The sequence below is a fragment of the Prionailurus viverrinus genome, chromosome D3, assembly GCF_022837055.1.
Source record: "Prionailurus viverrinus isolate Anna chromosome D3, UM_Priviv_1.0, whole genome shotgun sequence".
Lineage (NCBI taxonomy): Eukaryota > Metazoa > Chordata > Mammalia > Carnivora > Felidae > Prionailurus > Prionailurus viverrinus.
The window spans coordinates 6913324-6937621 of NC_062572.1; the positions used below are offsets into that span (position 1 = coordinate 6913324).

A 24298-nucleotide genomic window follows, 5' to 3' on the forward strand; every position below is an offset into this window, starting at 1 on the left:
TCACTAGTGGGGTGACAGTCTTTTATTTACCCCACGGCTGATAAGAGTTCACACGTCGTCTACAAGATTGCTTAGCAAACAAGGGAAGTGAAGGCTGGGGAGGTGAGGGAACTTGTTCAAGGTCACACCGTAGGCTCACGGTGGAGTCAAGACCAGGCCCATCCTCTGTGCTGCTGTGCCCACCAGTCTTGCAGGAAGTGACTCTCCTGCTCTCTCTTTCTCTCCCAGGGGTCCTTGGTGAATATTGTCATGGTTATTTAAGGAACCTCGCCTAGAAGTCCCAACACGCAGTTCCCCATCGACGGGAAGGCTTGGACTCCAAGATGATTATAAAGGAATATCGGATTCCTCTGCCCATGACCGTGGAGGAGTACCGCATCGCCCAGCTATACATGATACAGGTGGGTCTTGGGGCCAGGGCAGGCCACGCCGGGCGTACAGATGGCTCTCGAACCCTTGGGTGGGGTGGGGCGGCACTGTGGTCTCCACGGCAGTGTCTGCTCAGTAGGCTCCTGGTAAGTGTCTCAGTTGCCCAGGTGTTGTGGCTTCCCAGCCCGATGCCAGGAACACAGCGGAGTGCCGTGGGTGTTTGTGGCATTGGCCTGTCCCGCCAGCCCTGTATTCACGGCGCTGGCAGTGCTGACATTGTTTGCACTTAATACCCATCCTCTCTCTGATTCAGATGTTATCCGTGCGTATAGTCAGCTTGGGCCGCTTTAACAAAGAACACAGACCAGGGGGCTTAAACAACAGACATTTGTTTCTCACGGTTCTGAAGGCTGGAAGCCCAAGGTCAAGTTGCTAACAGAGTTGGTGTCTGGTAAGGGCCCTCCTCCTGGCTTACAGATGGCTACCTTCTTTCTCACCGTGTCCTCGATGGTGGGTGAGGGGGCAAGGGAGTCCTCTGGAGTCTCTTCTGTAAGGGCACTAATCCCGTTAGGAGGGCTCTGTCCTCATGACCTAGTCACCTCCCAAAGCCTGACCTAGTACCATCGCATTGGAGGTTAGGGGCTCCAGTATGAATGTGGAGGGGGCACAGAAATTCAGTCCATAGCAACCCACTTGACAGACAGGAAGGTGTGAGGTCCCAAGAAGTTAAATGACTTCCCTGGGAGCACCTGGACAGTTTTCCCATTCTTGGCTCCACACTTTCCTCACTACTCTAGGCTGCAAGACAGTGGCATCTACTATGTGGCTGGTTTACAGAGTCACAGACGAATTTCGGGGTGACAGATTCCTGTGACAAGCCAGAGAATGCCATGCCCCACCCCTCCCACTCCCACACACCCGGAGCCCTACTCAGAGCCTGGCTGACCTGGAACACAGAACGGGGAGACCCAGGATCTGGTTGTTCGTGGCCTCGATGTGACCAAACTCCTGCTTGCTGGGCTCCTGCTCCTCTGTGGAGGTCCCCCGCCCGGCTACCCCGCCAGCGTCTTGCTCAGCCTCAGTGCCCCAGCCCTTTGCCTGACCTGGCAGCTTTCCTCCCAGTTGGGAGTCTGATTATGAACCAGCTCTCACCTGGCTCTGCTCTTCCGGGCATCAGGATGCCTTGGTGCAGCCCGTGGATCATCATGTCACACGGTGTCCTACGGTGTCACACAGTGTCACATGGGCCCCTGCCGGCAGAGCTCCACCTCTGCCCCTGGCTTTGCTTGGTGGGTGCTCACCCTTCAACCCGGGTCTGGGGAGTTAGTAACAAGCTCCCTGCGGAGCCCAGGCCCCCAGGCCCTTCTGAGAGGAGCTCTGTGAAGCTACCAGAGTTTGACCAGGTGCCCCCAGCTTGGGGAGCTTGATGAGGAAGAGAATGGAAGGTGAACTGGCCTCTCTGGCAGGGGCTGTTGGCTCCATGCGGCTTCAGGAGTGCCACTCGATTCCCTCTTGAACCACTTACCTCGTAATTATTCCTAGAGATCAAGGAGAGAAGGGACTTAGCTCATTCAGCCCCCCAGCTCTGAGCTGTCTGGAAATTGCTCAGCCTATTCAAGGATGCTATTTGTCCTGCGGCTCCCCAATTCCCGTCCCAGCCAGGGGAGCCCAGACCCTGGCAGGCAGCCCCTCCATGTGCCTGTCAGCTGGTGGAGGGCCCATCAGGATCCAGGGACTGACTTTTAGCTCCTAGGACATCCCAAAGCTTTCTTGAGCATGTGATCACCTCCGACTGGGCTCCTTAGAGGCACCTGCCATCCCCACCCCCCTTTATTGAGATAGTTTGTTCTTTTTTTTTTTTAATTTTTTAACGTTTATTTATTTTTGAGAGACAGAGCATGAGCATGAGCATGAGCAGGGGAGGGGCAGAGAGAGAGGGAGACACAGAATCCGAAGCAGGCTGCAGGCTCTGAGCTGTCAGCACAGAGCCCGATGCTGGGCTCGAACCCACGAACCATGAGATCGTGACCTGAGCTGAAGTCAGACACTTAACCAACTGAGCCACCCAGGCGCCCGGTATTTTGTTCTTTTTAAAACATCCTTATGCTTCCAGTTAATGTTAACTATCCCATAGCCTCCTCCACGATACCTGCTATGGGCACAGGGCCGCCTGTGTGCGTTCACTCATCCAAGCCCTACTATAACACCTGTCTGTCTCTCAAGGCTGCCCTCCTCTGCTCCTGCCCTGACACTTTCTTACCCGCCACTGGCCCCAGCACTTCTGGGGGCTCTACCCACCGTGGGGGGTGATGGACAAGCATATTATCTCCGTTGTGTGATGGTTTCACAGCTGCGAACATGCGTCAGAGCTCACCAGCTGTATTTTTATGTATGTACCTTTTGTTGCATGCCGGTCGTATCTCAGTAGAGCTCTTAAAACACTAAGTGAAATGCACAGACTTTTCTGTGCTCAGCCTGGGCCGAAGGCTGGGTTCCAGAGGAGAATGTAAAAGTACTTGCTCCTCTCCAGGAGCGCCTTTGGGGAGGTGGGCACACAGGCAGTTTACTGAATACACGCCGAGAGACAGGGAGCGGATGTTCGTGTGGGCTTAGGGCCGCTGCTCCAAGAGTGCGTCCGCTGGGAGCTGGGCCAGTTGAGGAGGATGGATAGGCCCTCAAGGAAGGCAGCTGTGGTTTTGTGGAAAGAAGAGCAAGACTTTAGTTCATTTCCTCCAGACCCTGCTTACCAGCTAGAGTGGCAGCTAGCAACGGGCCTGCCTTCTGCACTCACTAACCCAGCCTCCTCCTCCATGGGGTCATGAACAAGATGGGATGAGCTCACGTGTCGAGCTGCCTCGTGATGTGCCTGACCAGTGTCCAAACAAAATACATGTTGTTCAAGGCAAGGAAGAGGGAGAAGGAGAAGAGGAGGAGAGGAGGAGGAAGAGTAAGAAGAAAAGACAAAAAGTTGGGCTGGCTGGGAGAGAGCCTTCTGTCATCCATAGAAGTGTTCAGCAGATGCTTGCCTCAGAGGGAGGAATCCGAGGTGGTTTGGCCAGGACCCTGGACAGCTCTGAGAGCTGCCACTTTTGCGGGCGTCCTGGAGCATTCTTGGTCTTGGGTCCTTCATCCCTATCATTCGTAGGGTCTGTGCTTTTTCTGCACCAGGCCCCTCCTGTGCAGCCCCCAGGCCCCAGAGATAGAGAGGGATAGGGAGGTGAAGTTCCCCAACTCAGCCCCAGCCTGGTGGGTAGGGGTCATGGGTGAGGCCTCACCCTGGGCACGTGTATGCCCCTGGGGAGCTGGGCTTATCTCTGCCACCCTAACTCGGTCTCCCTGGGAGGCTCCACAGTGCAGGGAGCCTGGCAGGGACGACTGGCAGGGATGGGGGTGGTGTTTTTGGGGCGAGCAGAGAAGGTCAGCACGTTTCGAGAAGAGCTCTCCTAAGTGGCATGACCGAGAGCCTCAGCTGTGCCAGGGGACTGAGCACCCCCTCAGATGCCATTGTCAGAGGGGAGCCAGGGGTTCAGCCCCTTGGGGTGTTAGCTTCAAAGTTGGAGGGGGTGCCCAGACTCAGATGGAACTGGCGATAGTTGAGAGCAGAATCCATTTTTGCTCATTCAGCTAATTTTTTTGTTTATTTATTTTGAGAGAGAGAGAGAGAGAGAGCGGAGGTGGGGCAGAGAGAGAGGGAGGGAGAATCCCAAGCAGGCTCCACACTGTCAGCATGGAGCCTGACACAGGGCTTGATCCCATGGACTGTGAGGTCATGACCTGAGCTGAAATCAAGAGTTGGGCACTCAACTGACTGAGCCACCCAGGCGCCCTCATTCAGCTAATCTTTACTGTGCAGAGACAACAAAGTGCTGTTCAGGGAGTACAGAGCACTGCCAGTCTGGGTCCTGGGGCTCTGCCACTGCTAACAGTGGCCTTTGTGCCCCCAAGTGACCCATGGTATCCATCCTGCATGAGTGACCATAACGGCTTGCTCAGCTGGTTGGCCAGTGTCCCCCCAAATTCATGTCCATCCAGATGTTAGACCGTGACCTTTCTAAGGACAAGACAGAATGGGCCCTAAATTGAATGGCTTATTGTCCCTATAATTATGAAGAGGAGAGGACAGAAAGAGACACAGTGATGTGATGGTGGAGGCAGAGAGCCGAGTGATGCGGCCACAAGACCAGGAACGCCTGGGGCCCTGGGGTCTGGAGGAAGCCAAGAAGGAGCCCCCCTAGAGCCTTGGGAGTGGACATGGTGGCTTTCTCTGGCTAGGAGTCTGAGGACAGCTCAGGCCAGGTCACCCACTGAGGCCGGATGGGACCTTCCCTACCCCTGCTCCTTGTCCCTCCCTGCCTCTTCTCCACCCTCAGCTCCCTGGCAGGCTGGGCCTTCAGAGACTGCTTGTGGCCCTGGCTCCTGTGACCTGTGTGTCCCCTTCACACTGAGTCACCACAAACCCTAGATGTGTTCGTTTCCGGGGGGGGGGGGGGAGCTTAAAACAAGAGAAATGTATTCTCTCTCGCTTCTGGAGGCCAGAAGTCTGAAATCAAGGTGTCCGCAGGGCCTGCTCCCTTTGAAGGCCCTCTCTCCCTCTGAGGATTCTGCCTTGCTCCCCTCCAGCCTCTGGTGGCGGCCAGCTTCATTGGCTAGTGGCTACATCCCTTTAGTCTGTCTTTTAAGGCCATGGTCCTTGGATTTAGGACCCACCTTAATCCGGTGTGACTTCACCTTAATGAATTATATCTGCGAAGATGCTATTTCCAAATAAAACCACATTCCTTTTTTTTTTAAGTTGCTTTCTTTGTTTTCTTTTCTTTTTTTTTTAAGTTTCTTTATTTTGAGAGAGAGCGATTCAGAGAGGGTTGAGCAGAGCGAGAGGGAGTAACAGAGGATCCAACGTGGTCTCTGCGCTGACAGCCGTGAGTCCAACGCGGGGCTCGAATTCATGAACGGCGAGATCACGATCTGAGACAAAGTCAGACGCTTAACCGACTGAGCCACCCCAGGCGACCATAAAGCCACATTCTAAGGTTCTGGGTGGATGTGAATTTTAGGGGGCCCTTTAGCCCACTACATCAGGCCTTAGACAGATAGGTAGCCCCATCTCCCCTTATAGTTTTGGAAATTGAGACCAGAGAGAAGTGACTTGTCCAGGATGAGAAGGAACTGGTCACAGAGTTGGGACTAGAACCCATTTATTTGCTCAATAAGTACCGAGTACCTGCCTTATGCCAAGGTGTCTTCATGCTGTAGACTGCACAGGTCCCAGAGTCCAACAGGATCTCGAGTACAGGTTGAGCTCTGCCACTTGAAGAGTCATTCCACGTCTCTTAGCCTTGAACAAGTCATTGCACGTCTCTTAGCCTCCACCTTCCCTTCTGCAAACTGGGAACAGTAGCAGCACTCAGCCTTTCTCAAAGGGTTGTGGCACTACCTAAAGGGAGACGTGCACGCAGAGCACATGGCACAACCATAACGAGTGAAGCCACCACGAAGCATGAGCTTACAAAGTGTCTGGGAAATGGTCGCTGCTTTCATTACAGAATCTGGGCCGCATTCCGTGGGCTCCTTTGAAGAGCAGGGGATGGCGTATCCCCGCTGACCCCATCTGTGCCCTCCGCCAGGGTCCTTTCTATTTTTTTTTATGAAGGGGACTCAGCTGCTCTGGGCCGTGGAGATATGGCATGTCTTTGTACCCCAGGGGTGAGACTGTGTTCTTGGGAGCGCCTGTGTGTGTGTGTGTGTGTGCGCGCATGTGCACACCTGCTATTCAGGAAGCTGACCGAAGGTGGCCTCGGTGATGCCGTCATGTCACCATGGAAACAGATGCTGGGCTTAAAGTCACCAGGACCTTGACCATGAATGAGGCTTTCTGCATAAGTAGAAACCTGAGCTTTTGGACACTGGGAAGAACATTTGGGGCAGAGAGACATTTAGAGGTGACCCAGGAGTCCTCTCTCTCAGGCAGCGCCACTGAGGCCCCTTCCCACTTCCCGTGTTTGATCTCTCTGAAATCTTAGTGAGTATAGACACAGGATTGGTTTCTGTTTGTTTGTTTTGTTTTATGCCAGCTTTATTGAGGTGTGAGTCCCACACCACACAGTTCACACATTTGAAGGGTACAGTTTAGGGATTTTTCGCATATTCACAGGGTTGTCAAACCATCACCATGATTTTAGAGTATTGTCATCACCCCAAGAAGTCACTCTCCAGCCCCCCACCCCCACCCCCATCCCTAGGCAACCAGTAATCTGCCTTCTGTCTGTACAGATTTGCCTGTACTGGACATTTCGTGTCGATGGGATCGTACACTATGTGGACTTTTGTGTCGGGCTTCTTACGCATCGTTCTCAGGGTTCATCCACGTCGTAACAGGTTTCGGCCCTTCATTCCTTTTTATGGCCGACTCTTACTGCATTGTGTGGGTATAATTTCTCTATCCATTTGTCAGATCACGGACATTGGGTTGCTTCCACCTTTTGGCTCTTGTGACTAATGCTGCGGTGAACATTTGAGCACACGTTTCTGTGTGGACATGTTCTCCTTCTCCTGGATGTTTACCTAGCAGTGGAATTGCTGGGTCATACGGCAGTTCTATGTTGAGCTTTTTGAAGAACCGCCAAATTGTTTTCCGTGGCTGCTATACCGTTTTATATTCCCACCAGCAACGCGTGAGGGTTCCAATTTCTCCACATCCTTACAACACTTGTTATGGTCTGTCTTGTAGCCATCCTAGTGGGTCTGAAGTAGTAACTTGTAGTTTTGATCTACCTCTCCCCAGTGGCTAGTGATGTTGAGTATCTTTTCATGTGCTTGTTGGCCATTGATGTACTTCTTTGGAGGTATGCCTGTTCAAGTCCTTTGCCCATTTTTGAATTGGATTGTATCTTTGTTGTTGAGTTGCAGTAGTTCTTTATATATTTTAAATACAAGTCCCTTATCAGATACATTATTTACAAGAACTTTCTCTGTGGGTTGTCTTTTCATTATCTTCATAGTATCCTTTGATGCACAAAAGTTTAAAAATTTATATGAAGTCCAATTTATCTATTTTTTCTTTGGCTGTTTGTACTTTGGGTACCCTATTTAAAAAAAAACATTGCCAAATCCGAGGTCATGAAGGTTTACTCCTGTGATTTCTTCTAAGAGTTGTGTAGTTTAAGCTCTTACATTTAGGTTTTTGATCCATTTTGAGTTAATCTTCATATATGATGTGAGGTAGGGGTCCAACTTCATTGTTTTACATGTGGATATCCAATTATCCCACCAGTATACTGGGACATGTTGAAAAGACTTCGTTCCTTCATTGAATGATCTCAGCACTCTGGTTGAAAATCAAAACATAGGGGCGCCTGGGTGGCGCAGTCGGTTAAGCGTCCGACTTCAGCCAGGTCACGATCTCGCGGTCCGGGAGTTCGAGCCCCGCGTCAGGCTCTGGGCTGATGGCTCGGAGCCTGGAGCCTGTTTCCGATTCTGTGCCTCCCTCTCTCTCTGCCCCTCCCCCGTTCATGCTCTGTCTCTCTCTGTCCCAAAAATAAATAAACGTTGAAAAAAAAAATAAAAAAAATAGGATGTTAGTAATTAAAAAAAAAAAAAGAAAATCAAAACATATAGTATGTAGATATATGGGTTTATTTGTAGACTTTCAGCCCTATTCTTTAGATCTATCCTATGCCAGTACTACATTGTTTTGATTACTGTAATTTTATAGCAAGATTTTCTGAAAAAAAATGTAATGTTTATTTATTTTTGAGAGAGAAAGAGTGTGGTGAACAGGGGAGGGCAGAGAGAGAGGGACACAGAGAATCTGAAGCAGGCTCCAGGCTCTAAGCTGTCAGTACAGAGCCCGACGTGGGGCTCAAACCCATGAATCATGAGATCATGACCTGAGCCAAAATTGGATGCTTAACCAACTGAGCCACCCAGGCGCGCCTATGGCAAGATTTTTTGTAGCAGGGTGCCTGGGTGGCTCAGTCTGTTAAGCGTTCAGTTCTTGATTTTGGCTCAGGTCATGATCTCATGATTTGGGAGATCAAGCCCTGTGTCAGGCTCTGCACTGACAATGCGGAGCCTGCTTGGGATTCTCACTCTCCTCTCTCTGCACCTCCCCTACTTGTGCGCTCTCTCGCTCTCTCTCTCTCTCTCTCTCTCTCTCGCTCTGTCTCTCAAAATAAATAAAAAAAAAGATTTTGTGTAGGAAAATGTAAATGTTCCAACTTTGCTTTGCTTTGTTTTCGAGATTGTTTTGACTATTTGAGATCCTTCTCTGATCCTTCCTGATTTTATGATCAGTTTTTCCACATCTACCAGAAAGGCCACTGGGGATTTTGACAGGGATTGCACTGGATCTGTAGAATGCTTTGGGGAATATTGACCTCTTAACAACATTAAATCTTCCAATGCATGAACACAGATGTCTTTCCATTTACTTAGGTTTTTACTTTCTTTTGGCAATGTATTATAGTTTCAGTATCTGACTGCTTCACCTTCATTACATTTATCCAAGATATTTTATTCTTTTGTATGTTCTTGTCAATGGAAATGCTTGCTTAATTTCCTTTTTGCATTGCTTATTTTTGTGTGTTGATTTTGTATCCTGCAACTTTGCTGAATTCATTTACTTTGTCTAACAGGTTTGGAGGTGGGGAGGATTCTTTAGGATTTTCCGTATATAAGATTATGTCCTTGGCAGATTGAGGTGGTTTTATTTCTTCCGTTCCAATTTGAGTGCCTCTGATTGTTTCTTTTTCTTGACTAATGTCTTGGGCTAGAACTTCCAGTACAGTGTTGAATAGAACCTAGAGAGCGGGCATCCTCAACTTGTTCCTGATGCTGGGAACACTTTTAGTCCTGGGACCGACGGGAACCAGAAGGGAGGAGTTTGCACAGGCATGCTAGAGCTCACAGGGAGACCATGGCCTGTTGAGTCTCCTGTAGGAGTACAGCGGCATGTGGAGTCTGGGCCTGGATCTGGGAGTCCTGAAGCGACACAGAAGAAGCCAGCCTGGTTGGCCAAAGCCCCTCCTCCTCTCAGCACCCCTGGGCCTGGTCTCCTGGGCCCCTTCCCTTCTGCAGAGTGCTCTGGCCCCAACACATGGTGAATGCTTTTGTCCCTGTAGAAGAAGAGCCGTAACGAGACGTATGGCCAAGGTAGCGGAGTGGAGATCTTGGAGAACCGGCCATACACGGATGGCCCCGGCGGCTCTGGACAGTACACGCACAAGGTGTACCATGTGGGCATGCACATCCCCAGCTGGTTCCGCTCCATCCTGCCCAAAGCAGCCCTGAGGGTGGTGGAGGAGTCCTGGAATGCCTACCCCTACACCCGAACCAGGTGAGCCTTTCCCCACACCCTGCGCCACCCGCTGGTGGGGAAGGAACCCCGGGGGTGGCCCTCTAAGCAGGCTCACCCTCCCTCCAAGAGGCTCAGACTCCTGGGGAGCTAAGTCTCCATTCCAGGAATCTCCATCCTCAGAGAACAGGCAGGAAAGGGGAGGGTGTCCCCCTTGTTACTACACCTTCCCAGGAAGGCCGGGAAAGCATGAGTCAGGTGAGGGCCACCTGAGATCCCTTTGCCATCTAGGAAGGCTCAGGGAATACAAACTCACGTTAATGATCACCTGGGAATGCGGGGCCACTAACCAACCAGCTAGGAAGAAACGTGAACCAAGGGTAGACCAGATGGCCCAGAGATTCTCTCTGACCCTGAGACCTTCAGCACCTGCAGCAGTGCGTTCTTATTTTCCACGTTGAACAGGGCTTCCTTTGGATTCCCCAAGAAGGGAGGCTCTTCACTCCGTGCTCCCACCCACCCAGTGTAGCTGAGTGTAACAGATAGGGGGCTGCTCCCAGCTGGCCACCCACTTGCTATGCAAGTGGAGTCCCCACAAGTCTCCTGGGGCTTCATTCTCCCCACTAAATGAGGACCTGGGGCTTATCAGAGGGTCCACCAAGGTTATTCGTCTTCCCAGAAGTACTATCCTCCTCTGAGCTCATGTCCAGCCAAGAGAAAGGGGTGTGGCCTTGTCATCAGACCTGGTGGCTTGGGGGGTAAGGGGTTGGGGAGGTGTCACAGAGTGCTAATTTAGATTCAGCCTACTGGGTTCATGCCACATGCTTGTGGTATGTCTGTGTGTCTATGGCCATCCATGCCTTACACACATGAACAATGGCCATAGGGCTTCTGGAAGCTTCCTCCGATGTTTCCGTCCCCTTCTCCCCAAACACAATCCCCACCCCCAGCCTGGCCTTGGCCTGGACAAGGAGAGGTCCAGGAGGTGGACAGACAGGCAAGTCTCAGCCACCACCCCCACCCTTTCTCCCTCTCCTGCCCAGTGGGGTCCCACAGGCCCTGACCCACCCCTGCAGGCACCAGTCCTGATGTATGCTTTCCTCCCCACAGGTTCACGTGCCCCTTTGTGGAGAAATTCTCCATCGACATCGAAACCTTTTATAAAACCGATGCTGGAGAAAACCCTAATGTGTTCAGCCTGTCTCCTGTGGAGAAGAGCCAGCTGACAATCGGTAACCACCACTACAGTGCTCCCCGCCTGGGAAGGGCAGGAACCCTGCAGGGCCACTTTCCAGGGTCCCTGCCTACATGTCCCTTGGCTCTCTGCCCCTTGTCTCCAGGCCTGAAAGGCTCCAGACTGGCTCCTGTCCTGGGCAGGGAGATCATAGTCCCAGCAAGCATGAGGGCACAGGGATGGCAGGATCAGACTCCTTGGCCCCATTTTCCTGACGTGCACATTGAGGCTCAGTGCCTTTCCCCCTCAAGCCCCTTCCCTCAATCCCTTCCAGGTGTCTTCCTCCCCTGGAGGGCGCGTGTGTGCTCAGGGGGCCATCTCAGGCTGGCGGCTGTGCGTGGGTGCAGCCTGTGGGGGCTCTGGCACACTGCAGGGCCTGTGTCCCCTTGACGGTGAGTGGCCTCTCCAGCTGACTGTACGTGAGGAAACAGCCCATCTGTTAACTTAAGAGAGGCCTGAGATCAGGATTTGCATGTGAAATCTTCCAATTCCTAAGTAAACTTAGTAAACTGGCCAAAGAAACCACATCTGTGGGCCACCTGCAGCTCAGCAGCCACTGGTCTGCAACCGGTGGGTTCCAGGCTCTGCGGGGCAAGCCACCACGGAGGTGCTTCAGGCAGGTGCGTGGCCAGGTTAGAGAGCTGCATTCCAGGCCGTGTGGGGTGAGCCGCCATGGAGGCAGGTGCATGGCCGGCGTTAGACAGATGGCTCCCAGCACCACAGGGTCCTACTCTCAGGCAGCCTCTGATGGGCACGAAGGGCTTCTCCCCGGGACCCCCTCACCCGGCTCCCTCCCTCCTGCTGGAGTTTTCAGGCCCCATGGGGCTTTGGGAGCTCTATCAGTGTGAACAGGCTGCCGCAATGTACCGCAGGCTGGGGGGCTAAACACAGAAGTTTAGTGTCTCGCTAAAGTCTGAGGTCAGAGTGTGAGCAGGCTTGTCTCCTGGAGTCACTGAGGGAGAATCTGTGCATGCCCTTCCCCTAGCTTCTGGTGGCTCCTGGCAGTTTCTGGCATTCCTTGGCATATAAATACATCACCCTAATCTCTCCCTCATCCTCACGTGGCGCTCTCCCCGTGTGCTTGTCTGTGTCCAAATTTCCCCTTTTTAGAAGCAGATTAGTCATAGTGGAGTAGAGCCTACCCTAATGACCTCATTTTAATTTGGTTCCTTCTTTAAAGGCCTTATCTCCAAATAAGGTCATGTTCTGAGGAACTGGAGGGTTAGGACTCCAACATACGAATTTGTAGGGGACACATTTGACCCACAACAGGAGGGATGGATCCCGCATGATACAGGCCTTCCACCGGCTCAGGTGCAGCCAGCCTCAGACAAGGCCTGAGCTTCATGGGCTGCCTCCGGAGGCCACCTGCTGTGATTCCTAAGTCTCTGTGATATGACTCATCCATGTCCCGGCCTGCCCCTTGGCCTTTGCCTGTCCGCGCAGGCGGCGCATGTGGTCTGCTCCACGAAGGATGTCTGTCCCTCCCCCCAAAGCCCCTGCCCCTGGGGAGCTCCTGACCCCTTGCTGATTTCCGTGGAGTCCACGTCTGTGCCTGCAAACCACCACGTGGATTCAGTGCGGGCCAGCAAGCAGGGGAGACGAGACAGAGCGTGGCCAGGGCAGAGCCCGCCGGGCGCCATCATCCCCATGCATCCCGAAAAGGGCCTCTCTGAGCCACAAACTCTCTTCTGGGGTTTATGTACCCCAAGTGTGTACCCAGTCCTCTGTAACACATGCATGCCTTGGGAGCCCGCACAGCAAGGAGAGACTTGGGACAAGAGGTGGCATGGCCCAGGCCCTGCCCCGAGTTGCTGCTGTTCTTCTTGGATCCATACCCCACACCCAGCCAGGTCCCACCGCCCCCAATCCTGTTTCCCCAGCACCCAGCCCTGTGGCATCCACTACCCGCTCTCAGGACCGACACCTCCTGCCGATCTCCTCCCTTCTGACCTAAGAGGGGCTCCTACCCGGCCAGCCTGCCTTAAAGCCGCTACGTGTATATATAAGGAGAATATAGCGCCATTTCCCCTCGGTACCGTGTGGGTGCCCAGCCTGTTGAGAGAAGGACGCATCCCCATCCCCTCCCCCGATACAGACACTCTAGTGGCCCCCCAAACGCTCCCCATCCCTTGCTGCTGGAATCTTCTCGGCTTCGCTGCTTTGCTCCTGTAGCTGAAATGCCACCTTTTCTGGGAATCTCTTCCCGGCCTTCCCTTCTGTTTCCCTGCCCCCCGGCAGCCACCACCCTGTTCCACATCCTCCGTGGAAACTCATCTCCCCGTGCCTCCTAAGCTCATCATCTAATTTGTCTGCTTAGGCAAGTGGCAGAGTCATGGGAGGACACAGGCCCTGAGGTCAGGAGAGCCCAAGGTCAGAGTGGCCCAGAGCAGCATCCCCAATCCCAGGTCCGGCCTATGGCACAGGAGGCCCAGAGGCCTGTGAGGACTTGAGGGGGGAGGGCAGAGACACGGGACGGGACTGAACAGGGAGGGGCGGGCTGGAGGTTGGGCGGAAGTGGCCACCGGCGGGCTCTCCCCCACAGACTTCATCGACATTGTCAAGGACCCCGTACCCCCCAGTGAGTATAAGACAGAAGAGGACCCCAAGCTATTCCACTCGATCAAGACACAGCGGGGGCCGCTGTCTGACAACTGGATCGAAGAGTACAAGCAGCAGGTTTTCCCCATCATGTGCGCCTACAAGCTCTGTAAGGTCGAGTTCCGCTACTGGGGCATGCAGTCCAAGATCGAGAGGTTCATCCACGACACGGGTGAGCTCGCCAGTGCCCGCCGCCTCCCTCCGCGTCCGGGGCAGGTCCCTCCTCCTTCCAGAAGCTGACCCAGAGCCCATGCGCAGCTTCCTGCCCAGTTTATCTTGGCTGCCTGCCGAGCACCTATAGATGACAAGCGGCGTCCCCGGGCCCTGCCCCCGGACACTCTTGACTGGCTTGTGTTTGTAGCATATAGTGCCAACCCCCTGAGGAGGAGCAGCCCCAGGAGACAGCCTCCCTGCTCTTACCTGCACCTCTTACCCCAGGCCCCAGCTCTGCCTCCCCTATGGGCTGGACGTTCCAGGCACAGAGGGCCTTGGACGCCGTGGTGCCCTCACACTGTGGAGCCCGGCCTGGAGCAGGTGTCCAGGGAACAGGTGGACCAGCAGGACCAACCTGGGGCTCCTGGCCCAGCTAGAGCTGACCCGGGCTCCTCCCTCCCCTAGCACCCCCAGCTCCCTACCTGCCCCCCCCGCCTCTATCCAGGTCATGGCATGAGATCAGTGCCAAGGGCCTGGCCCAGCCCAAGCTCATGAGCCAGGAGTAGCACCTGGACAGACATCTTTTGACTCCAAGGCCCAGGGTTTTGGTTCAGATGTGAATCTTTGGAACAGATGTCCCACACTGTTGATGATATGCTTCACATGTGCCGTAACAGCTCACAATGTCCTGTGAGGATAGCCATGTCACCCGTCCGTTTGTAGAGAAGGAAGCAGAGACCCAGTGCTGGGTCTGACCCCAGATCTCCCTTCCTAGCTACCCTGGATCTGAACTGATATTCTCATAGCAGTGGGGCCGTGGCTTCTCATCAGATGGTCTGTTGAGTGTGGGACCCAAGGATAGTATGCCTGAGGCCATCACCCAGGACTTGTCTTGGCTGAAGGAGGGCAGAGGGTGAAGGGATCTAGGAAGTATTTCTGGGGAAGCAGACTGCCCTGAGCCAGGAGGAATGGTCACCATAGAGCTGCCTGAGGACATGACATGGGTTGACCACTTGGAAAGCCGCTCTACTTTCTGTAGGAGAGTGGAAGATGCATGCCTTGAGACCCAGTGATGTCCCTCCCGGGTTTGCCCCTTGGAGAAACTCTTATACACATTCCAGAATGTTCAGAGCAGCAGATTTGTAAAAGCCAAGTGGACAAACAATGAAAGTGAGCCAAAGGCCCAATGGCAAAAGAAGGAATAAATGAAATGTGGTATTTCAAACAAATAAACCCCATGCAGCAACGAACCTGAAACTCACCCAAAACAGCAGGCGGCAGGAAAATACCTGCAGCTTGACACATACATGTAAAAATGTCAATAACGTGCAAACCAACCCAACCTATCGTGTAGAAAAACACACCTGTGTGCTCCAACCAGAAAGAAAAGCAAATAAACACAGAGTTGAGGCTGGACTGGGCAGCGGGGGAATGCGTCCAGGAGGGCCAGCCAAGGGCTGCCTGTTACTGGTCATGTCTGCTCCCTCACTGGGTAGTGTGGGTAAGGATGCTCTATTTCTTCTTAATGTTTTCTTAACGAGCTTTATTGAGGCCTAATTTTACACACCATACACTTCACCCCTTGCAAGAGGACAGTTCTATAAGTGGCAGTATATTCAGAGTCGTGCACACTGTTCTAGAACATTCCATCACCTCAGTCTTTCGTTCCTGTTCACAGTCACCCCCACTCCCACCCCCAGCCCAAGGCAACCCCCATCTGCCTTCTGTCCCTAAAGTTCTTTTATTATCTTTTCTACCTTGAAAGCTCTTACTTTCGTGATTTTACACGCATGATATATTCTTCTGTATCTTTATCTTCTTTTGTGTCTTATTTTATATGTATATATGTTCTACTTATAAGAAAAAGGACCAACCCACTTGGAACTGGAACTTGATTTCCATGTGGAAATTGGACAGGAAAAGTGTATAGGTATCAACCGAGACAGAAAACTGGCAGGAATCCCCCCTCCACCTCCCCTTGGGGCAGGAATCCCCCCAAAATTCAGTGTGGCTTCTGAGCAGGCACATTCCCTTAGGAGGCACCCCTGCTCTAGTTATACAACCACCGTGAGCTTGTGAGGTCATCTGTGAGCCATTTGCAAATGGGGAGACTGAGGCACAGGGTAGGGAGGGCAGTGATTTACCCACAGCCACACGGTGGGGATGACCTTGGGTTGCCTCCCAGCCCCGAGCCCGGCCCTGGGGGCTGACAGTGCCCGTGTCTCCTGTCTCTCCCCTCCCCCTGCCACTGCCCGGGACCAGGCCTGCGGAAGGTGATGGTCAGGGCCCACCGGCAGGCCTGGTGCTGGCAGGACGAATGGTACGGGCTCAACATGGAGAACATCCGGGAGCTGGAGAAGGAGGCACAGCTCATGCTGTCCCGCAAGATGGCCCGGTTCAATGAGGATGACGAGGAGGCTGTGCAGCTGGCCAAGGACGAAGCCATCCAGGTCCAGGTCGCTGGGGAGCCCGCCCAGCCCAGCAGCAGCAGCAGCGGCAGCGGGGAACCCCTGGCGGGCCGGGGTCTCAAAAAGCAGTGGTCCACATCCTCCAAGTCTTCGAGGTCGTCCAAGCGGGGAGGTGAGCGCCGTAGCTCCGCCTTTTACCACCCCGGCAACAGCCCTCACCCCCGCTCCGGGCAGCCCCTTGCCACCCACCGTCAGAGAATTCTGGCTCCTCCCGGGGACTCTTGCCCCCAGACCTTGTGGGCCACGCCTGAGGGGGGTCAGAACCATTCTGCCGGTAACCCCCCCCCCCAGTTCAGAGTGAGCCCAGGGTGTCTGTCCCCTCCCCCCAACACAAAGCAGGTGGCCCAGACTCACCTACAAGGGCCCGGTGAGACAGGCTGGCCGTGTGGGAACCCAGCTCCCAGCCTCTCCTGGGGCCCAGATGGCTGCAGCTCTGAGGAGCTGGGCTTCCCAGGAGGAGGGGGGGTTCTTAGTGGGTACCTGTCAGCACAGCCAGGACGGGCCTCTGCTCCTGTGGTGGGAGCCAGGCTGAAGGAGTCTGAAAGCCTTTACATCCTGAGAGAGGCCTTTCTCGGGAGAATTTTTGCAAAAGCACCGTGGCTGTTTGGGAAACCAGGATTATCCTGTGTAGAGCCAGGAGTCCCCTCTGTGAGTCCAGCTTCCCCACACCAGGCTTGGCCGTCTATGTGCTGAAGGCATCTGTGTATGTATATGTGTCGATGCCTTTTATGTGCTCACTTGCCGACAGCACCCCGCAGCCCCATCTGTCTGCTCTGCTGCAGGGGAACTGAAGGGGCTCGCTCCCGGAAAGACCCAGGTCAAAGGCACAGGAGCAGACCCAGGTCTGTGCGACTGTGCGTCCTGGCCTCATACCTGACACCCTCCCCCTTCCTCGTCCTCCCCGGGACACACCTGTTTTGTGCCAGGTGGGCTGGGCGGGGCCGTCTTGAAAGTTCCAGGAGCTTCCACCAAAATGAGCCAGGGTCACCCCACCCCTCATTTCTCCCTCCGTTCTCTCCTGAGCCCTCCCGGCCCATCACCTCCGCCTGCCTTCCACCCGCCCGGCCTCACCCAGCCGGGTGGTGGGTCAGCCTGCGGTTTTGCCTTCCAGCCAGCCCTTCCCGCCACAGCATCTCCGAGTGGAGGATGCAGAGCATCGCCCGGGACTCGGACGAAGGCTCAGAAGATGAGTACTTCGACGCTCATGGTAGGCGGTGGCTCCTCCCGGGGCAGAGGGGGAGGATCTGGGCAGGGTTGGAGCAGGAGGCGTGGACTGAAGCAGCAGTGGGGCAGAGCATGAGACGAAATCACCGGGAGTCTGGGGTCTCACCCTGGCCGCGTGCCGGGATGTCTCTGCTGGGCCTGGCAGGCAGGGACTGTTCTCTCGAGCACCGCCCCCCTCAGAATGGATTTATACAGTCAGACGGGGGCTTTTTTCCATATGTGAGTTTATTTCCACAAGCAGCTTTACCAAAGCATGACATCTTACAGTTTTCTAAATTTTTGCAATGACCTTGTTTTTTGCCTTGGTTAAATGCAAGTACACCGAATGTAGAAACTTTAGAAACTGCGATGAGCCGGAAATATGTGAGGTGCCCATTTTCCCACTAATCCCCAAATCAACACAGTGAGCACACGGCCTGACGAATCACCCACCTGTGCTGGGAAGGTGCGGGTACGCTTAACCTTCAAACGACACGAGTTTGAACTCTCCAGGTCCACTCACACGTGCTTTTTCCCCCAATAAATACAGTACCGTAAATGTATTTTCTCTGCCTTACGATTTTCTTAACAACATTGGTTTTTTTCCACCTAGCTTAGTTTATTGTAGGAATATGGTATATAATACATATGACATACAAAATGTGTGTCAGTCGACTATTTATGTCACCGGTCGGGCTTCCGGTCAACAGCAAGCTGTTAGTGGTTAAGTTTCTGGGGAGTCAGAAGTTTTACACGGATTTTTGACTCTGCGGGGGGCCAGCGTCCCAGCCCTCCCTCCCTCCCCTCTCCCCCCACCGTGTTGTTCAAGGGTCAACTGCGCTAAACATTCACTTGCTTCATACCTTGGCCGTTCCTCTCGACCGGCAGACAGGTCTGTGGAGACAGTTCTCTCCGGCTTGTGATTTACAAGGCGGGACACCGGCTCGGAAAGGGAGGGGAACTTGCCCACAGGCACTAGGCAGGGCAGCGGCAGGCCAGAGCCCTCTCACGCTGCAGCCACCTGACTGTTATGGCATCTTAGTTAACTGGCTGGACTTCGAGGGAAAACTTGGTGGGGGGGGGAAGGGGTGTCAGTGTCCAGGCAAGAGGGATCTAAGATGGGGAGCTGCAGAGGGTGGCAGGTGGTTCCTGAGCCTCCCTTGGTACCTGGGTCCTCCCCAAGGGTGAAGAAAGGTGTCTGGGGCATTCCATCCACCCCAGCCAAGCTAAGAGGTGCACCCTCTCCTGGCTGTGAGTCCCTGACAAGAGGAAAATACACATCTAATGTAGGAACTTTATTTTTTTTTTAAATGTTTATTTATTTTTGAGAGAGCGACACATAGAGCACAAGCTAGGAGAGGCAGAGAGAGGGAGACACAGAATCCGAAGCAGGATCCAGGCTCTGAGCTGTCGGCACAGACCCTGACGTGGGGCTCGAACTCGCAAACCGTGAGATCGTGACCTGAGCTGAAGTCAGACGCTTAATCGCCTGAGCCACCCAGGCGCCCCTAATGTAGGAACTTTAAAAAAAAAATGAAAAAACAAAAACAGAAGGGAGAAGAGACAGCAAAGTAGGAGATGCCAGAGCAGCCGTAGCCGGGGAAGCACCTGCTGACCCGCTGTGTGGCCAGAGGAGTGACCAGTACAAGCCAGCGTCTGCACAGCTGCCTCCAGCCCCGTGGTCCCCAGGCCGATGGTCTCGGAAAAGCAGAAACTAGAGAAATGGATGGAAGTGTTCAGAGCAGCACCTCTCACGGGGCTGTATTCGTGCAGATGTTGAAAACAGGAACATTAGCTGATGAGTAGAGAAACAACATACCGTGATGCGGTCCGTCTATACTGTGAAATAGAACTGGGCCCTAAAAAAGAACAAAACACTGACGCCTGCTACAATGTGGATGGAGTTTGATAGTATGATGCGCAGTGAGAGAAGCCAGACACAAAAGGCCACATCCTGTGTGATTCCGTTATGTGAAATGCCCAAAACAGGCAAATCCATGGAGACAGAAACTAGACAGGTGGTCACCAGGGGCCAGGGCACGGGGTGTGACTGCTAATGGCTACAAGGCTTCCATTGGGGGAGGTGGAAATGTTCTGGAACCAGATAGAGGTGGCAGTTACACAGCATTGTGAATGGACTAAATGCTACTTTAAAATGGTTCAGATGGTGAATTTTATGTTATGTGAACATTACACAATTTTGAGAAAAGGTCAGGCAGAAGCCCTGTGGGTGCTGGTCAGGTGTTCATCCTGCTAAGGAGGGAGAGGGCAGAGGCCAGCATGGAGGGTACGGGCCAGAGGAGCATGGGAACCCCCACAGTGGCCACACCTACCCCTGTACCTCCCAGCCAGGCCTCCCGGTGCCCCTCAGTCCCTGCCTTAGAATGGGTCGGTGCTGAAGCCCCACTCTCTCCTCCCCAGAGGACCTGTCCGATTCAGAGGAAATATTCCCCAAGGACATCACCAAATGGAACTCCAATGACCTCATGGACAAAATTGAAAGCCCTGAGCCAGAGGACACACAGGGTACCTTGGTCTGGGGAGGCTACAGGGCCTGGGGGAGGGTGGCCGCAGGGGCCAAGCCCCTCTCTGCCCCAGCTCCTTAGCAGTGCTGGGCATGGAGGGGTGGGGGGGTTGGGAACACCCAAGGCCCCGCTTGTCAGGGTCATGGCCTCTGTCCTGTGGGCCTGGGGCTGCCCGGCTGCCCCTCCGCTCACAGCACCCACTGCTTCTGTGTTGCAGACGGTCTGTACCGCCAGAGTGCCCCCGAGTTCAGGGTGGCCTCCAGTGTGGAGCAGCTGAACATCATCGAGGTGGGTGCCAGGTGGCAGAGGGCCCCCAGGGCTGCAGGGGGAGGGGGGTGAGCTTGTAGGACCTGTCCTGTGAGAACTTGGCACCCATGGCTTCACATCCACACTGGCGTAGGTGCCATCAGAGAGAGGCCTGGGGCCTCCTTTCCTCCCTCCCCTGCCGTCCCTGAGAACCAACAGGGCCTTCAGACAGCCCCCAAGGAAGGCCTTGACCCAGCTCCACCTGTGGAAAGTGGAATGAGAAATTTGTAAATTCCAGACCAAACATAAGATCCCCACCTTGAGCCCAGCTTTTCTGCATTTGCTGAAGAACGTGAGATGGAAGGGAAGGAAGCAAAAGCTGTCTAGGCAGAAGTGATGTGGTTGGTGGCCGCTGCCCTGCTGGGGCCACGTGGGGCTCCCAGTGTCCAATAAAGCTGTCTTGGTAGAGTGCCTGTGTCCGCTTTGGGGGTTCTTCGCACGAAGCTCAGGCCCCTTCTCCTCTTCCAGCTGTGGGCGGTCAGAGCTGTTTGCATGGGGCGCGGGAGCCACGATGCCCAAGGTGGAGACAGAGCCGGGAACTCGGGACGCTTGGGGAGTTTGGACCGGGTGCGGGGGGGAAAGAGGAGCAGCGTCCACACTGCCCTCCCCAGCTTGGGCTTTTCTGCTTTGAGGTTCTGAGGTCAAAGTGGGCTTTTCTAGAAGGCAAACTGGGACAAGGGGAGTTGATTCCCAATTGGGGGTTAATGGCAAATAAAGCAGAGTCTCCTCCCCACCTAGGGCACGCACAGCTCTGACGGCCCCTCGGGAGGGGCAGAAGGGACCTTGGGCTCTAGATCTGCCACAGGATGCAGTGTGCTTGTTGGAAGCCAGCACCGATTCTGGGGCGTGGCCATCCAAAGTCAGATCCCTCTGCTTGCAATGGCCCCCAAACCGGAGCCTCCACTCCCCTCTCCCAGCCTTGTGGAGGGGGTATGGCTCTCCAGAGCTGGCCCCACGGCTCCCAGGCCTGCCTCCACACTCTCCCTCTCGTGGGCTCTGTTCCTACTGGGTTCGAGTCTTGGTGGGGGTGGGGTGTGCCCCAGTATTAGACATGAATGGGAGGAGAGCTGAATCTCCAATTGGCCCCGAACAGTCCCAGCCTCCGGTGCCGGGTCCCAGAAGATAGGCACAGGAGGCATTCTCTAGGCCTCTCACTGCCCACCCCCGCCCGACCTGGGTTTCTCAGGGCCATTGGACTCCCCCTCCCTGACTGGGTGGTGGTGAGGTTGCCCGCAAGACATTCCTTCCTTGAGCCACTCACCGGGCAGTGTTGGTAAGCCCTCCGGGCTGCTGGTCGGGGCAGCTGGTGGCCCCGCCTTGCCCTGGCTGTGAATTCACTCCTGCCAGGTGGGCCACTGGTGAGCAATCCTCACATGGGGACAGGAATCGCTCCGAAACTCTGCTGGGCAGGTGTTCCTGCCCAGGCCCCGGGGCCCACCGCCAGCCGATGACCAGCCTCCTCTTGGAGATGAGGCAGCCCAGTGTTGCTGTGGCTCCAGACCCCATACCACCCACCGGCCTGCCTTCCTCCTTCACTCAAGGTCATCTGCTGCTCAGTGGCTCCTGGGCCAGCCCATACCCTGCCATTTTCTGGCAGCCTCGCCAGCCCCTGGGTCCACTGCCTGTATTGCCCATGCCTCGCCTGGGCTCTGTGTTGGCACTTGGGCCCTACTCTGCCCCCCGACACTCCACGCGGTGGCCCGCTTCAGGGCCAGCTGTCCCCATATGGGCCTTCCAGGTGGCTTTAGGCCCTCGGTCTGTCTCCAAGGTTCCTTAGGGATAGGCCTCTCTCTTCAGTTCCTCCTCCTTGTCCCCCACACACCTAGGCATACTAAGGGCATGGCAAGTACTCCCAGTGGCCTCTCTCAGGCCCTGGCCCTGGCTCCTCCAGTGGCACATCAGAAGTTAAGGTGGGGAAAGGTCCCTGGCGATGGGGCCACAGCCTGGATTGGAGGGAAAACACTGAACCGGGGGCAGAAGCTTTGGATTCCAGTCCAGCTTGGCACTGATGCGCTCCGTGACATTAGACATGTCTCTTGACCTCTCTGGGCCGCCACCACCACCTCCTCTCTAAACGGAATCGTTCCATACCCCATGCAGATGTGTACCAGTCTCAGGTCTCACTTTGACCTCACGTGCAGGCCTGGCCAGCCAGACGTGGGATCGTTACCCCTCCCAAATTAGGTGTGTTCAGACAGACACATCTGCATCCCCTCCCTGCTCTAAGATGTTTGGAGAGAGTCTGAGAATGACAGCACAGGGGACGGAGGAGAGGCCCTGTGTAGATGGGGGAGGGCTCGGCTGAGTGCCCAGGATCACCGCCCTCCCGGGCACAGACACACGGAGGGCAGGTGGGCTCCAGAGGCCCCCCCATGGGATGCGCCTGTGCCTCCTCGCCAAGGCCAGAAACTGCTGCCTGGGCCCCCTGACAGGAAGCGGAGTCTGTGCTTTTGTTCAGACTGGCTGATGGGAGCAGGGCCGCTCTTGGGGAGGAAGAAAGGGGCCATCGCCGCCTCCCCCAGGGAAGGGGTCGAGGTGGCTAACACCAGGCCCTGTAGCTCAGGAACTGAAATCGGGGTTCTCAGAGGGAACAGTGGGCCAGATGGGCCTCCTCCTGGGGTGACAAGGACCCGGCAAGGGGTTGAGTCCGCAGGGAGTTGATGCCACGCCCCCCTCCCCCCACTGACCTGCACAGGACGAGGTCAGCCCACCCCTGGCTGCGCCAGCCTCCAAGATCCACGTGCTGCTCCTGCTGCTGCATGGAGGCACCATCCTGGACACGGGTGCCGGGGACCCCAGCTCCAAGCAGGGCGACGCCAACACCATCGCCACCGTGTTCGACACCGTCATGCGTGTGCACTACCCCAGCGCCCTGGGCCACCTCGCCATCCGCCTGGTGCCCTGCCCGCCCATCTGCTCTGATGCCTTTGCCCTCGTCTCCAAGTGAGTGCATAGGCCCCAGACCACCTGGCCCTGAGGGTCAGGCTTCTCCCCTAGTGTCAGGACCCCCGTCTAGATGTCCAGACTCGGCATCCAGCCCCTTCCGTCTGGAGGTGGCAAAACCTGTACAGATGGCTGAGCTTACAGAGGAGACTAGCACTTGCCCTGTCTGTGACGTGGAAGACGCTGACCCGCCTCTGGGACAGAGGGCCTTACTCCCCCGCCCTGTGCCTCAAACTTCCAAGGCCTGGCCCACAAGTGACCCCGTGAGGTTTGCCGAGTCACAGCGGAGGCCCTTAGGTGGCAGGCAGCCCCAGCCCTGCTGCCCTGGCCGGGGAGAGGGGCCCACTGGGCCGAGCTGAGGCCTCCTGCTCTCTTCTGACCGGGCCCCCTCCCCCAGCCTTAGCCCCTACAGCCACGATGAAGGCTGTCTGTCCAGCAGCCAGGACCACATCCCCCTGGCCGCCCTGCCCCTGCTGGCCACCTCCTCACCCCAGTACCAGGAGGCGATTGCCACGGTGATTCAGCGGGCCAACCTTGCCTACGGGGACTTCATCAAGTCCCAGGAGGGCATGACCTTCAACGGGCAGGTGAGTCGTGGGATGAAGGAAGGGAAGACAGAAACCCTGCAGGGCAAGAGGTGGTGGCTCTCCCTGGCCGGCACCCCAGCAAACAGGGCGGGCACTCAGGCCTCTGGGCCTCTCCCCTTGTAGATCTGCCTGATTGGGGACTGTGTCGGGGGCATCCTGGCCTTCGATGCCTTATGCTACAGCAATCAGCCAGTGTCTGAGAGTCAGAGCAGCAGCCGCCGGGGCAGCGTGGCCAGCATGCAGGTATCAGCTTCTCATGGCCCCCAGAGCAGGGGAACCCCAGGATAGAAACTGTGTCACCCTTTAGCCCCAGACATCCCCCAGGGCTGCAGTAAAGGCAAGGGAAGGGCAGAGGTTTCCAGTACAGGTGCCCAGAGGTGGCGGGGTGGGTGCACGGGGCAGGTGAGCAGCTGTAGCAGGACCAAGCCTAGAGCACATGAGGCTCCGGCAGGTGCAAAGCAAGGTCTGCACCGTGCGGAGCTGGGGTCTGGTCCTGGAAGGTGTGGCAGGCGGCTCCTCTGAACTTCCCAGCAGGGGAGAGGATCCGACGTCCCTGGGGCACAGGAGCAAATGGCCTGGGTGGGCCGGGCAAGGCGGTGAGATCAGTGGGAGATCAT

General features: G+C 55.3%; 1 protein-coding gene across 14 annotated transcripts in view; it reads left to right on the top strand.

Annotated features, from left to right (window-relative positions):
• PITPNM2 (phosphatidylinositol transfer protein membrane associated 2) overlaps positions 1-24298 on the top strand; it is a 145299-nt gene that overhangs the window by 109806 nt on the left and 11195 nt on the right. For 9 of the 14 annotated variants that reach the window (XM_047826726.1, XM_047826729.1, XM_047826732.1 and 6 more), the window contains 12 exons: positions 229-401; positions 9489-9703; positions 10772-10893; positions 13441-13668; positions 15912-16229; positions 16900-16959; positions 17229-17324; positions 19742-19846; positions 20063-20133; positions 22847-23094; positions 23492-23681; positions 23805-23924. In XM_047826726.1, the coding sequence (XP_047682682.1) occupies positions 324-401; positions 9489-9703; positions 10772-10893; positions 13441-13668; positions 15912-16229; positions 16900-16959; positions 17229-17324; positions 19742-19846; positions 20063-20133; positions 22847-23094; positions 23492-23681; positions 23805-23924 (1851 nt within the window). In that variant the 5' untranslated portion in view covers positions 229-323. Of the gene's footprint in view, positions 1-228; positions 402-9488; positions 9704-10771; positions 10894-13440; positions 13669-15911; positions 16230-16899; positions 16960-17228; positions 17325-19741; positions 19847-20062; positions 20134-20389; positions 20669-22846; positions 23095-23491; positions 23682-23804; positions 23925-24298 lie in introns of those variants that run through there. The other 5 variants (XM_047826730.1, XM_047826737.1, XM_047826736.1 and 2 more) reach the window with 2 other exon arrangements.